A 14,781-nucleotide genomic window follows, 5' to 3' on the forward strand; every position below is an offset into this window, starting at 1 on the left:
CTTGTGCATGCATCACATAGTTCTTGTGCCATGGTTTTCAGCTCCATCAGGTAATTTAAGGTCTTCTCTATGCTATTTATTCTAGTTAGCCATTCGTCTAATCTTTTCTCAAGGTTTTTAGCTTCTTTGCGATAGGTTCGAACATCCTCCTTTAGCTCGGAGAAGTTTGTTATTACCAATTGTCTGAAGCCTTCTTCTCTCAACTCGTCAAAGTCATTCTCTGTCCAGCTTTGTTCCATTGCTGGCGAGGAGCTGCATTCCTTTGGAGGAGAAGAGGCGCTCTGATATTTAGAATTTTCAGCTTTTCTGCTCTGGTTTCTCCCCATCTTTGTGGTTTTATCTACCTTTGGTCTTCGATGATGGTGACGTACAGATGGGGTTTTGGTGTGGATGTCCTTTCTGTTTGTTAATTTTCCTTCTAACAGTCAGGGCCCTCAGCTGCAGGTCTGTTGGAGTTTGCTGGAGGTCCACTCCAGACCCTGTTTGCCTGGATATCACCAGTGGAGGCTGGAGAACAGCAAATATTGCAGAACTGAAAATGTTGCTGCCTGATTCTTCCTTTGGAAGCTTTGTCTCAGAGGGGCACCCAGCCATATGAGGTGTCAGTCGGCCCCTACCAGGAAGTGCCTCCCAGTTAGGCTACTCAGGGGTCAGGGACCCACTTGAGGAGGCAGTCTGTCCGTTCTCAGATCTCAAACTCCATGCTGGAAGAACCACTGCTCTCTTCAAAGCTATCAGACAGGGATGTTTAAGTCTGCAGAAGTTTCTGCTGCCTTTTGTTTGGCTATGCCCTGCCCCCAGAGGTGGAGTCTACAGAGGCAGGCAGGCCTCCTTGAGCTGCGGTGGGCTCCACCCAGTTCAAGCTTCCCAGCCACTTTGTTTACCTACTCAAGCCTTAGCAATGGCAGATGCCCCTCCCCTAGCCTCGCTGCCGCCTTGCCGTTTGATCTCAGACTGCTGTGCTAACAGTGAGCGAGGCTCCGTGGGCATGGGACCCTCCATGCCAAGTGCAGGATATAATCTCCTGGTGTGCCACTTGCTAAGACCATTGGAAAAGCACAGTATTAGGTTGGGAGTGTCTGGATTTTCCAGGTACCATCTGTCATGGCTTCCCTTGGCTAGGAAAGGGAATTCCCCGACCCCTTCTGCTTCCCGGGTGAGGCGACGCCCTGCCCTGCTTTGGCTCATGGTCCATGGGCTGTACCCACTGTCCAACAAGCCCCAGTGAGAGGAACCCAGTACCTCAGTTGGAAATGCAGAAATCACCCATCTTCTGCGTTGCTCACGCTGGGTGCTGTAGACTGGAGCTGTTCCTATGTGGCCATCTTGGAACCTCCTCTCTGGATTTCTTTTTAATGTGTCCTCTTTGAAATGTGCTGTCCCTCCTGAATCTGAGAGCTCATTTCTTCCTTCCTTGAAGCTCGTCTCTGCCAGCGGATAACCTTTTGCAGTCACTTTTCATGAAGAAGGCATTTATTTTAGAGGGCAGCCTTATGAAAGTGAAGGACGAGACTCAATTGTAGCTTCCTCTCTGTGTCTTGTTTTTGTTTTTTTTTTTTCTCAGAAAATAGTTTATTGGCTCATTTAAAAAAAAACTTTAAAAATAAACCTCATATTTTATCAATTTAGATTTACATGAACATTGCAGAAACAGTACAGGTAGTTCCTATATACTCTACTTCCAGTTTCTCCTATTAACATCTTATAGTATGGTACATTTGTCACTATTAATGAACCAATGTTAATACAAATTGATTAATATTGTGTCTTGTTTTTCTTCTTCTGGAAGATAACGTTAATAATAGCAATAATTACTACTTATTGAGCACATGACATATTCTACATACTGTTCTAAGCACTTCACATGTAGATTTCAACCGATTCTTACAATAGCCTTAGAAGGATAGATAGGTGCTATTTATGATCCCTCTTTTACAGGTGAGGAAACTAGACCCGAAGAGATAAAAATCACACAGCTTGGATCTGAACCCAGGCTTATCTGTCTCCAAAGCTCACTCCTTTAACCACTATGTGACATAGATTTTCTGGCTCAAGATTATCCATCTTTCAGCTTTCAGGGAAAATTTTAAAAACAAAAAATAAATAGATTATCCACAATGCAGTTACTGGATGGATTAGCAAAAAATATTGAAAAGCATCCAGTACAGAATTGATACTGAAAAAATGATAGCTCTGATTGTTATTCAATGTTATAGTGTATTATTGATTGCAATGTTAGGTGATTAATGTTAGAATATTCATAAAGGCTGGTGAATGGAGGGTTGGTAAATGCTGCTGTCTTCAATTGGAGTTGCACACTCAGGGTGTTTCAAACTTCTACAGGGCAGCTCGGTTCTGGCACCAAACCAAATCCCCAGGTCTACTCGAGGCTCCTCACCAGTGGCTGCCAGGAGGGAGAGCATAAGGCCTGCTTCTCAGAGCTGCGAAGGAACTTCGTGAACATTCGCCCTGTCAAGCTGAAGAACCTGATTCTGCTGGTGAAGCACTGGTACCGCCAGGTGAGTTGCCCCGGCCCCTCCCAGGAAGCCACCACTGTCATGGCAACCGCCCCAGCCAATCAGCTCCTCCCCTACATCCACATTTCCCCTCCTTTACTTCTTATTGGTCATCCAAAGCAGAAGGACTGGCCTCCTCCATCCTCCATTTCCTGCCCAGATCTGGAAGCCACTGTGAGGAAAAAATCTTTTCTCCATCAAGTCTAAAGTCCTCATTTCTTGTACTTGGGGTTCACTGTCCCTCTTTAGCCCATCCACTTCTCTCTTTTGACACTGCAAATGTTTTCTCTGTTTTTCCCTCACCTCCAAGCCTTTGCTTATGATATTACCCCCACCACATCTCTATTTTTAGAAAAGAAAACTCCCCTTTCTGGAAGTCTGGAGCTGGCAATGATCACCATATGGTAAGGGCCTGTGTAAGACAGAAAAACCAGAGCACTTGAACAGAAAAGATCTGAACAGAAAAGCTGATGACTCTTATGGGCTCCTGGATCAAGCTGTGCCTTAAAGGAGATCTACTCCAAGGCTTTTGGGTTACATCAGCCAATACTTCTTTCATAGGCTTTTTTTTTTTTTTTTTTTTTTGAGAAAGGGTCTCACTTTGTCACCCAGGCTGGAGTGCAGTGGCACAATTACAGCTCATTGCAGCCTCAACTTTCTGGGCTCAAGCAATCCTCCTGCCTCAGCCCCCCCAGTAGCTAGGACTACAGGCACGCACTACTACACCTGGCTGATTTTTGTACTTTTTGTAGAGACAGGAGTCTCACCATGTTGCCCAGGTTAGTCTAGAACTTCTGAGCTCAAGTAATCCACCCACCTTGCCTCCCAAAATGCTAGAATTACAGGCGTGAGCCACCACGCCCCAGCCTTGTTGCCTCTTTTGAGTTGCACTAAATTCTGAGCATCCTTCAGAACTCCCTTACTAAATACTTCTCTGAATTCTAACTTGCATTCATGCATCCCTATGTTCAACAAACATCTATCGAGCACCCGCTATTTCTAACTCTTGTGATGGACACTGGGATACCAAGATGGATATATTGCAGCCCCTATTCCTGTACAACCACCCCATGTTATGTGATTAATGTTAAAATATTCCTAAAGGCTGGTGATGGATGGATTCGTCAATGCTTCCGTCTTCAATTAGAGTTACACACTCAAGATGTTGCAAATTTCCAGATTCCTTGAGGGGAGACACTAGGCAAAAGCCAGGTCTGAGCTCTCAGTCTCACTGTATGACCTTAGACAAGTCACTACCCTCCTCTGAACCTCAGTTTACCCACCTGTAAAATGAGAAGCATCAGCAAGTTTCTATTCTTTCTGCGCTTCTGTTTTCTGTATTCCCTTCCTGCCCCGAGTGCTTATGGCCACACTCAGCTCACATCCACTAATCACTCATCTTTGGTTGGCCTTGTGTGACACAGGTTGCGGCTCAGAACAAAGGAAAACGACCAGCCTCTGCCTCTCTGCCCCCAGCCTACGCCCTGGAGCTCCTCACCATCTTTGCTTGGGAGCAGGGCTGCAGGCAGGACTGTTTCGACATGGCCCAAGGCTTCCGGACGGTGCTGGGACTCGTGCAGCAGCATCAGCAGCTCTGTGTCTACTGGACGGTCAACTATAGCACTGAGGACCCAGCCATGAGAATGCACCTTCTTGGCCAGCTTCGAAAACCCAGGTGAAGACCCGCTTCCCTTTGCCTGGCTTCATTATCTTCCTCCTCCCCACTGTCACTCTGGAGTCAGTCATCCAGGAGGAGTCCAAGGTAGGGTTTAGGGTGGCAATCCCGCTCCTCACTCTGCTTCCCTCTGGACTCTTTGCTGAGGAAGTGTGGACATAAGGGGTCCCAAAAGAAACCAGGGCCAGTTTTATTAGCATGATAAAATAGTACTTCTCAGTTGAAGGGGCCAACCAAGGTAGCCAATTGAGACTGCTTCTGCACTTGGGCAAGACTGAGCCAACCCTGAGGTCCTGACACTCTTTCCAGCCCTCATGCCCCTTTTCAGCCCTCCCACCCACCTCCTCTTTCACTGACTCCCACCTTCCCCACCCACCTTCCTGTTGTGCCCCCAGACCCCTGGTCCTGGACCCCGCTGATCCCACCTGGAATGTGGGCCAGGGTAGCTGGGAGCTGTTGGCCCAGGAAGCAGCAGTGCTGGGGATGCAGGCCTGCTTTCTGAGTAGAGATGGGACATCTGTGCAGCCCTGGGATGTGATGGTAAGATGGAGGGTCCTGAGGGGCAGGGGGCCCTGCCCCCTGCCTTCTAGTCAGGTTCCCTTAACCTGCCGGTGCACCCATCCCCAGCTGCTAGGAGTGTTGGTTGCTGACAACTCATAGCCACCGCTTCTCTGGAGACTTGCCTTCCATGAAATGCACAGATTGCTACGTCCCAGCCAGTGCCTGAGTGACACAGGGTTACAAAAGGCCCAACTTTGTCTCCAGGTGGAACCGATTCTGTGATGCAATTCACGTTCCAGCGCTCCCTGTGGAATCAGGCAAACACTTGTCTCCAGCTGAGCACCCAGCTTTGCTGAGCCTCTTCTCTGCCCTCTGCTGCTGTCCTTGTTCCACTTCTCCTCCGAGCACTGCCCCAATTAATCATATGCACAAGAATTCCCACCATGGGCCCTGCTTCTAGGAAAACTGAGACATAAGCCACTTGCAGCTCCCAAAAGGATATGATTTTATCACATTTACTATTTTGCAGCAGGGTCTCATAACCAGCGTTTAATACTCAAGACAATCCATTGAGACCCGGGCTTCATTATTGCACTCATTTAAACATGGGGAAACTGAGGCTGTGTATTGATGCTGGAACCAAAATTCAATCTCAGGTCCTTCTGATGCTACCTCAGAACCTACCCACCAGCTGAGAAGGAAAGAGGGACATGGGAGACAGTGGGAGTCTTGTCCTCGGAGGACATCAAGGGGCAGGGCTTGGGTGAGCACTGGGAGTCCCGTCTCAAGCTGACCCCGCCTGGATTCTCTCTGCAGCCAGCCCTCCTTTACCAAACCCCAGCTGCGGACCTTGACAAGTTCATCAGTGAATTTCTCCAGCCCAACCGCCAGTTCCTGGCCCAGGTGAACAAGGCCGTTGATACCATCTGTTCATTTTTGAAGGAAAACTGCTTCCAGAATTCTCCCATCAAAGTGATCAAGGTGGTCAAGGTGAGTCCTCAGAGAGCTGTAGGCAAGCAGTGTCCTGCAAGCTGGTAATCTCTCCCAGCCCAGGGCCAGGCTTGACCCATTTCCGCCCTCGTAGCAACCAGCAAAAAGCCAGGCATAGAGAAAGAGCCGGAAAGTGGTCATGGGAGGATGGCAGAGGGCCCAGATATGTCCAACAAGTCTCTTTTGGTTGCTAGTGGCACTCAACTCAAGAGGCAACAAAGGAATGTATTGACTGATGTAACTGGAAAGTCCTGGGGTAGGGCTGCCTACAGGCATAGCTAGATCCAGGAGCCCAGGCAGCATCATCAGGACTCAGTTTTTCTCTCCAGTTCTTGGTTCTGCTTTTTAATGTCTTGCATAGGCCCTTAACATATGGTGGTCTTTGGCAGCTCTAAGCTTCCAGAAAGGGGAACTTGTTTTTTCTTAAAATTCAAATAAAAGTCTTGGAATTGAGTCTCATTGGCCTGGCTTGGGTAACCTACCAACCCCCAAACTAGTTACTGGGGCTAGGGAGACATTATGCTCTGGATGGCCAAGACTGGGTCACATGGTGAAGTGGCCCCCGCCTAGTCCTCATGGGCTGAGTGTGGGGTAGGGGTGGTCCCTCCAAAGAACACCAGAATGCTGATCCCAGGTGGAAAGGACGCTGGGGGTGTACAAAAGGTCACACTGTCCACGGCAGTGGATACAGCCTCAGTCCACAGTTGGAGAGACAAGTGAGACCCAGATCAGCTCACAAAGAGTGTCAGCATAAAGCCAGCCAGTGAACAGTGCCAGGGATACTGGTTTGCTGTGTGACCATAGGCATGTACCTTCCCCTCTCTGATCCTCACCTTCCTGATTTCTAACACTTGAGGAGAGTGGCTTGGCTCACTGGCTCTCAACCCTGGCTCCCCTGGCTTGACCTTGGAATCACAGTTTTTAAAAAATATGCTGATGCCCAAGCCCCAACCCAGGAAAACTTAAATCACAGTCTTGTGGGCTGGGAGCCAACCATTGGTCATTTGTAAAAGCCTTCCAGGTGCAGACAGGCTTGGGAGCTGCAGGCCCAAAAAACCAACCAACAAACAAACCACCCACTTCTCAGATCCTCTCCAGTCACAAAACATGATGGAATGAGAAATTTTCCATTTGTTGAAGGGTTTAAACTTACTTCTTGCATGCTTCTTTTTCTTAACAATCTTAAATACAATCTTTCTTACCATATTAAAGATCTAACACAGAGAGGTTAGATGATTTGTCCAAGGTCACACAGTAGGTTTTCTAACTCATAGTCCAGAACCCACAGGCAAAAGGATGCCAAGCCGTGCTTCAAGGGTTGAGCCACCTGCCATGTCCTCTCTAGGGTGGCTCTTCAGCCAAAGGCACAGCTCTGCGAGGCCGCTCAGACGCCGACCTCGTGGTGTTCCTTAGCTGCTTCAGCCAGTTCACTGAGCAGGGGAACAAGCGGGCCGAGATCATCTCCGAGATCCGAGCCCAGTTGGAGGCATGTCAACAGGAGCGGCAGTTCGAGGTCAAGTTTGAAGTCTCCAAATGGGAGAATCCCCGCGTGCTGAGCTTCTCACTGACATCCCAGACGATGCTGGACCAGAGTGTGGACTTTGATGTGCTGCCAGCCTTTGACGCCCTAGGTGAGGTGCCCTGGCGTAGACCTGAGAGGGGGACATACAGAGGCAGGGCCGCCATGGGCAGTTGTAGAGGTTGCACAGTACACAACCAGGCCACATCTGTTCGCATCATTGCAGGCATTGTCGTTGTGTATGTTCATCACAACTTTCCTGCAAAGTATCTAAAGAAGAGGGCGCCTTTTGCTAATGTGCACAGGCACCCTGTGGGCTAACAGTGGCCTCAAGCTGGGTTCTAGTCCCAGCAATTCCACCAACATGCTGGATGACCTTGAACAAGGGACTTCCCCATCCTGAGCCCGTGTCTTTATCTCACATCTGACAGTAAGGACACTGATGTTTCTTGCACATTCCCAGCTTTGAGTGGTTTGTGTGCCACCCACCTCCCCACCTGCTGCAGATCCATTCATTCAGTTCTTTCAATACATGCGTCTACTCTGTGCCCAGTGCTCTTCCAGGCACCAAAAATGAAGCCTTGAACAAAATAGACACAACTCTCTCCATATCTCTTCAATTCTCAGTTGGATTAGCAATTTTCAGAGTGAGAAAATCCCTTGTATCTGAATTTATTTGGTTTCTGAGTTTGAGGGAGCAGGTGGCCAAGGTAGGGATTCATGCAGAATTTTTTTTTAAGAGACAGGGTCTTACCTTATCACCCAGACTGGAGTGCAGTGGCATGATCATGAGTCAATGCAGCCTCGAACTCCTAGGCTCAAGTGATCCTCCTGCCCCAGCGTCCTGAGAAACTGGGACTACAGGTGCACACCACCACCACACCTGGCTAATTTATAGAATTTTTTGTAGAGATGGGGATCTCACTATGTTGCCCAGGCTGATCTGAAACTCCTGGCCTCATATGATCCTCCTGCAGTGGCCTTCCAGAATGCTGGGATTACAGACGTAAGCCACTGCACCTGGCCCAGAAATTTATCTGAATCTATTCAGTTCTTCAGTTCAGAGAGCAAGAATTTGGATATTAAGGAATGCCTTTAATTGGATATTAAGGAATGCCTATAAGTGCAATGTAACCAGAATGGTGATGTCAACTCCATACACAGCTCTGTTACCTGCAGGAGGTTATAAGACTGAGCCTGCCCTCCCTCGGTTAGAGAGAAAGATAAGCAAGTATTAGAGAGGTGTTAAGGACAGGCTAGCTGCCAGCTGAGACTTTTTCCAAGGTAGGTAAGCAGATGGTTTGAAAGGGAGCAGAAAAGGGAGTATGACTGTCACCAGGGATTTAATGTGGGTCATGCCATATCTGTGTTCCACCTAAAAACACCCTGTGGCCTCCCAGTGGATCCCAGACCACCCTTAGGAAAGCACCCAAGAGGTAGCAGATCTCAGAAGTCCTTTCTAAGTTGGCCCCACCGGGACACCGTGGGAGCCGGAGTGATGGTACCCATCTCCCCATCTCCAGGCCAGCTGGTCTCTGGCTCCAGGCCCAGCTCTCAAGTCTACGTCGACCTCATCCACAGCTACAGCAATGCGGGCGAGTACTCCACCTGCTTCACAGAGCTACAACGGGACTTCATCATCTCTCGCCCTACCAAGCTGAAGAGCCTGATCCGGCTGGTGAAGCACTGGTACCGGCAGGTTCGGCACATGGATAGGCCACCTTCCCCAGTTGCCCTGGGCTCTGCCTCTGGAGCACTTTCCTGGGAGGAAGCAGGGCCCAGCCCTGGCCAAGATTCTGGGTTGATAGAGCAGAGAAGAAAGAGTGCTATGTCTCAGCTGTGGGACCTTAGTTTTCTTATCTGTAAGATGGGGGTGATAAAACTGTGTCACAAGATGTGATGGGATAATGCATGGCAAGGCATCTGGCACATGTAGGTGCTCAATAAAAGTTTCGGGGTTGCTTTGCCAAGTCCAGAATAATCCCTTCTGTACCTCATCAGTGCCAATATGAACCAACATATCTTTCTCCTCGTTCTCCAGTGTAACAAGATCTCCAAGGGGAGAGGCTCCCTACCCCCACAGCACGGGCTGGAACTCCTGACTGTGTACGCCTGGGAGCAGGGCGGGAAGGACTCCCAGTTCAACATGGCTGAGGGCTTCCGCACAGTCCTGGAGCTGGTCACCCAGTACCGCCAGCTCTGTATCTACTGGACCATCAACTACAACACCAAGGACAAGACTGTTGGAGACTTCCTGAAACAGCAGCTTCAGAAGCCCAGGTTCAGGTCTACCCACAATATTCCAGAATTTCAGACCTGGGATCACTCACTCTCCCCACTTTCTAGATTGCAGAGCAGAGATGGGAAAACACTCTTCCTAGAACTGATTCCTTCCTAGAAGTTATATTCTTAGCACCTGAGGAACAAACAGTCAATTTTCTGGTCACCCAGGAGTAGGGTTGCCAGATAAAATGCAAGACCCCAAGTTAAATCTGAGTTTCAGATAAACAATGAATAACTTCTTAGTATAAGTATGCCTGATGCCATATTTGAGACATAATTATTCTTAAAAATTTATTCACTGTTTATCTGAAAGTCAAATTTAACTGGGCATTCTGGTTTTTTGTTATTGTTGTTGTTTGTTTGTTTTTGTCACCCAGGCTGGAGTGCAATGGTGCGATCTTGGCTCACTGCAACCCTCCGCCTCTCGGGTTTAAGCAATTCTTCTGCCTCAGCCTCCTGAGTAGTTGGGACCACAGGCGCACGCCACTATGTCCAGATAATTTTTGTATTTTTAGTAGAGACAGGGGTTTCACCGTCTTGGCCAGGCTGGTCTCGAACTCCTGGCCTCAAGTGATCTGCCCGCCTAGGCCTCCCAAAGTGCCGGGATTACAGGCATGAACCACTGTGCCCAGCCTTGTATTTGTATTTGTTAAATCTGACCACCCTACCTGTGAACCCACCCAGGTGCCATAAGCATGTTTCATTCTTTGGGATTTTGCCTACCTCTGAAATGGGTACAGAGATAACAGAGATGCTTTTGCAACCTCAGGATGCATCTCCAGTCAGTGGGGAGTGGCTACTTAGAATGATGTGTTGAAAAAGCTTCTGAGGTTGTGATTTGACTCAGCTGGAAAGAGTAGGCTAACCAGCTAGTGGTGTCCAAAGGTTGTGCATCCCAAATGCAAAAATTCAAAATCTGAAAATGGCCCAGAATTTGAAGCTTTTTGACCACCAAAAAAAATGCTCAAGGAAAATGCTCATTGCAGCATTTGGATTTTCAAATTAGGGATTCTTAACTGGTAAGTAGGTAGAGTCCAAAATCTGAAAAAATTTGAAATCCAAAACACTTCTGGTCCCAAGCATTTTAGATAAGAAATACTCAACCTGTATCATGGATGCAGGAAGGGAGAGTAGTGGAACCAGTGCTGTGATTGATTAACAATGCCTCCCCTGAATAAGGAAGGGGTAAGCGGTAGCACTGTGGTTGATTAGTAATGTTTGCCTGAGTGCAGAATGGCAAAGTGGCCATGTGCGTCTTATTTTCTATACCTGCCCTGCAGTGTGTGCCTGGAGCACTGAGGAATCTCTGAGCTCTGGCCCTAGCCCCTGCAAAGTGTTAGATGAAAAGGGAAAATAGTCCAACCAGTGCCACAGGTGGACACCTAGATGTTGCCAGGAATAAGACTGACCCTGGGTGGGAATTACAGGCCTATCATCCTGGATCCGGCTGACCCGACAGGCAACCTGGGCCACAATGCCCGCTGGGACCTGCTGGCCAAGGAAGCTGCAGCCTGCACATCTGCCCTGTGCTGCATGGGACGGAATGGCATCCCCATCCAGCCATGGCCAGTGAAGGTGAGAGATCTGTGGTGCCAAAGGAAGTACCCTTTAGGGGTAAGGGGGGAGCATGGTCAGGGGAGGGACATGACTCCTCCTAAAGGGGCAGGGCCCAGTGATGGCCCCAGGTATGCCCCTGTGCTTCCATTTTCCCATCTGGCTGTGTGGTCTCAGCTTCTGCAGAAAGGATGGGGTTACCAACTTCTCCTATAATACTTCCCCAGGCTGCTGTGTGAAGTCGAGAAAATCAGCGGTCCTACAGGATGAAAAGAAGATGGACACCAGCCCTCAGCATGAGGAAATTCAGGGTCCCCTACCAGATGAGAGAGACTGTGTGTGTGTGTGTGTGTGTGTGTACACATGTGTGCGTGTGTACACATGTGTGCATGTGTGTGTTTTAGTGACTCTGCTCTCCCAGCTCACACACTCCCCTGCCTCCCATGGCTTACACACTAGGATCCAGACTCCACGGTCTGACACCAGCCTGCATTTGCAGCTTCTCTATCACTGCCATGACTCTATCCTCGTACCACCACTGCTGCTTCCCACCCAGCGGAGAATGCCCCCTCCTCCCTGACTCCTCTCTGCCCATGCAAATTAGCTCACATCCTTCCTCCTGCTGCAATCCATCCCGTCCTCCCATTGGCCTCTCCTTGCCAAATCTAAATACTTTATATAGGGATGGCAGAGAGTTTCCATCTCATCTGTCAGCCACAGTCATTTGGTACTGGCTACCTGGAGCCTTATCTTCTGAAGGGTTTTAAAGAAGGGCCAATTAGCTGAGAAGAATTATTACTCAATTAGTGATGTCTGCCATGGATGCAGTAGAGGAAAGTGGTGGTACAAGTGCCATGATTGATCAGCAATGTCTGCACTGGATGCAGAAAAAAGAAGGTGTTCGCAGGTTTACAGTGTATGTGTGGACTATTGAAGAGCCCTCTGAGCTCGGTTGCTAGCAGGAGAGCATGCCCATATTGGCTTACTTTGTCTGCCACAGACACAGACAGAGGGAGTTGGGACATGCATGCTATGGGGACCCTCTTGTTGGACACCTAATTGGATTGCCTCTTCATGGGAGGCCTCCTTTTCTTCACTTTTATGCTGCACTCCTCCCCTAGTTTACACATCTTGATGCTGTGGCTCAGTTTGCCCTCCTGGATTTTTATTGGGTCCCTATTTTCTCTCCTAACATGCTGAGATTCTGCATCCCCACAGCCTAAACCTGAGCCAGTGGCCAAACAACCCTGCTCAGCCTGTTTCTCTCTGCCCTCCAGAGCAAGGCTCACCAGGTCCATCCAGGAGGCTCTCCTGACCTCAAGTCCAACAACAGTGTCCACACTAGTCAAGGTTCAGCCCAGAAAACAGAAAGCACTCTAGGAATCTTAGGCAGAAAGGGATTTTATCTAAATCACTGGAAAGGCTGGAGGAGCAGAAGGCAGAGGCCACCACTGGACTATTGGTTTCAAGATTAGACCACTGTAGCCGAATCAGAGGTCAGAGAGCCGCCACTGCTACTGCTAATGCCACCACTACCCCTGCCATCGCTGCCTCACATGCACAAAACTGGAGTCGAGACCTAGGTTAGATCCCTGCAACCACAAACATCCATCAGGGATGGCCAGCTGCCAGAGCTGCAGGAAGACAGATCCCACCTCCCTTTCTTAGCAGAATCTAAATTACAGCCAGAACTCTGGCTGCAGAGGAGTCTGAGACATGTATGACTGAATGGGTGCCAAGTGCCAAGGGACGGAGTCCCCAACAGATGCATCCTGGCCATCTGTTGGGTGGATGAGGAAGTGGGTCTATCTCAGAGGAAGGAACAGGAAACAAAGAAAGGAAGCCACTGAACATCCTTTCTCTGCCCCACAGGAGTGTCTTAGACAGCCTGACTCTCCACGAACCACTGTTAAAACTTACCTGCAAGGAATGCCAGATTGAATGGGATGGGAAAAGCCTTTCCTCGTTATTGTCATGCTTGGAGAGAGGTTAGCGACCAAGGGCAGCTCCTCTGATTCACCTAGAGCCTGTTCTCTGCCCTCTTTGGCTCAGCCTACAGAGACTAGAGTAGGTGAAGGGACAGAGGACAGAGCTAATACCTGTGCCATATTGACAGCCTCCATCCCTGTCCCCCATCTTGGTGCTGAACCAATGCTAAGGGCACCTTCTTAGACTCACCTCATCGATACTGCTTGGTAATCCAAAGCTAGAACTCTCAGGACCCCAAACTCCGCCTCTTGGATTGGCCCTGGCTGCTGCCACACACATATCCAAGAGCTCAGGGCCAGTTCTGGTGGGCAGCAGAGACCTGCTCTGCCAAGCTGTCCAGCAGCAGAGTGGCCCTGGCCTGGGCATCACAAGCCAGTGATGCTCCTGGGAAGACCAGGTGGTGGGTTGCAGTTGGGTACCTTCCATTTCCACCACACAGACTCTGGGCCTCCCCGCAAAATGGCTCCAGAATTAGGGTAATTATAAGATGGTGGGAACCAGGGCAGCTCAGGTGCGTGATGCAAGGAGTGGTTGTCATCTGGGTAGGGCAGAGAGGAGGGCTTGCTCATCTGAACAGGGGTGTATTTCATTCCAGGCCCTCAGTCTTTGGCAATGGCCACCCTGGTGTTGGCATATTGGCCCCACTGTAACTTTTGGGGGCTTCCCGGTCTAGCCACACCCTTGGATAGAAAGACTTGACTGCATAAAGATGTCAGTTCTCCCTCAGTTGGTTGATAGACTTAATGGTCACCCTAAAAACACCCACATATGCTTTTCTATGGAACCAGATAAGTTGACACTAAAGTTCTTATGGAAAAATACACACACAATAGCTAGGAAAACACAGGGAAAGAAGAGTTCTGAGCAGGGCCTAGTCTTAGCCAATATTAAAATATACTATGAAGCCTCTGATATTTAAACAGCATGGCGCTGGTACGTAAATAGACCAATGCAGTTAGGTGGCTCTTTCCAAGACTCTGGGGAAAAAAGTAATAAAAAGCTAAATGCAATCAATCAGCAACTGAAAGCTAAGTGAGAGAGCCAGAGGGCCTCTTTGGTGGTAAAAGAGGGTTGCATTTCTTGCAGCCAGAAGGCAGAGAAAGTGAAGACCAAGTCCAGAACTGAATCCTAAGAAATGCAGGACTCCAAAGAAATTGGTGTGTGTGTGTGTAATTTTTAAAAAGTTTTTATTGAGATATAAGTCAATACCATAAAGCTCTCACCCTTTTAAAGTGTACAATTCAGTGGTGTGAGTATATTCATAAGATTTATACTTGGTGTCTATTCATAAGACTTATATTCAGCATATTCATAACTACAGCCATATCACAGATGCATTCATCATAATAATTCCAGACATTTTCGTCACCCTAAAAGGAAACTCTGAAGCCCATTAGCAGTCATTCCCCATTCCTCCAACCCATTGTCTCCCTAATCCCTAGAAACCGCCAATCTGCTGTGTATTTCATCTATTGTCAACATTTCATATAAATGGCATCATACAATATGTGGCCTTTTGTGTCTGGCTTCTTTAACTTAACATGTTTTCAAGATTCATTCATGTTATAGTATATGTTGGGGTTTCATTCCTTTTTATTACCGAATGACATTTCCACTGCATAAATGGACTACATTTTGTTTATCCATTCTTCCATTGATAGGTATTTGGATATACTCCACTTTTTTGCCATTTTGCTGCATTTTTTTGCTATTATGACTAATAGCTGATATGGACACTCTTGTATGAGATTTTG

The 14,781-nt window shown here is 48.3% G+C and overlaps 1 protein-coding gene across 1 annotated transcript in view; it reads left to right on the plus strand.

Moving 5' to 3' along the window:
• The window catches only part of OAS3 (2'-5'-oligoadenylate synthetase 3), a 34,325-nt gene extending 19,791 nt beyond the window's left edge, over window positions 1-14,534 (plus strand). The window contains exons 8-16 of the mRNA XM_030821444.1: window positions 2,344-2,519; window positions 3,941-4,191; window positions 4,587-4,731; window positions 5,509-5,682; window positions 7,028-7,313; window positions 8,725-8,900; window positions 9,243-9,481; window positions 10,912-11,059; window positions 11,266-14,534. Of these exons, the coding sequence (XP_030677304.1) occupies window positions 2,344-2,519; window positions 3,941-4,191; window positions 4,587-4,731; window positions 5,509-5,682; window positions 7,028-7,313; window positions 8,725-8,900; window positions 9,243-9,481; window positions 10,912-11,059; window positions 11,266-11,277 (1,607 nt within the window). The 3' untranslated portion in view covers window positions 11,278-14,534. The remainder of the gene's footprint in view (window positions 1-2,343; window positions 2,520-3,940; window positions 4,192-4,586; window positions 4,732-5,508; window positions 5,683-7,027; window positions 7,314-8,724; window positions 8,901-9,242; window positions 9,482-10,911; window positions 11,060-11,265) is intronic.
• Window positions 14,535-14,781: the final 247 nt, after the last annotated feature.

The sequence above is a fragment of the Nomascus leucogenys genome, chromosome 10 (assembly GCF_006542625.1).
Source record: "Nomascus leucogenys isolate Asia chromosome 10, Asia_NLE_v1, whole genome shotgun sequence".
Taxonomy (NCBI): domain Eukaryota; kingdom Metazoa; phylum Chordata; class Mammalia; order Primates; family Hylobatidae; genus Nomascus; species Nomascus leucogenys.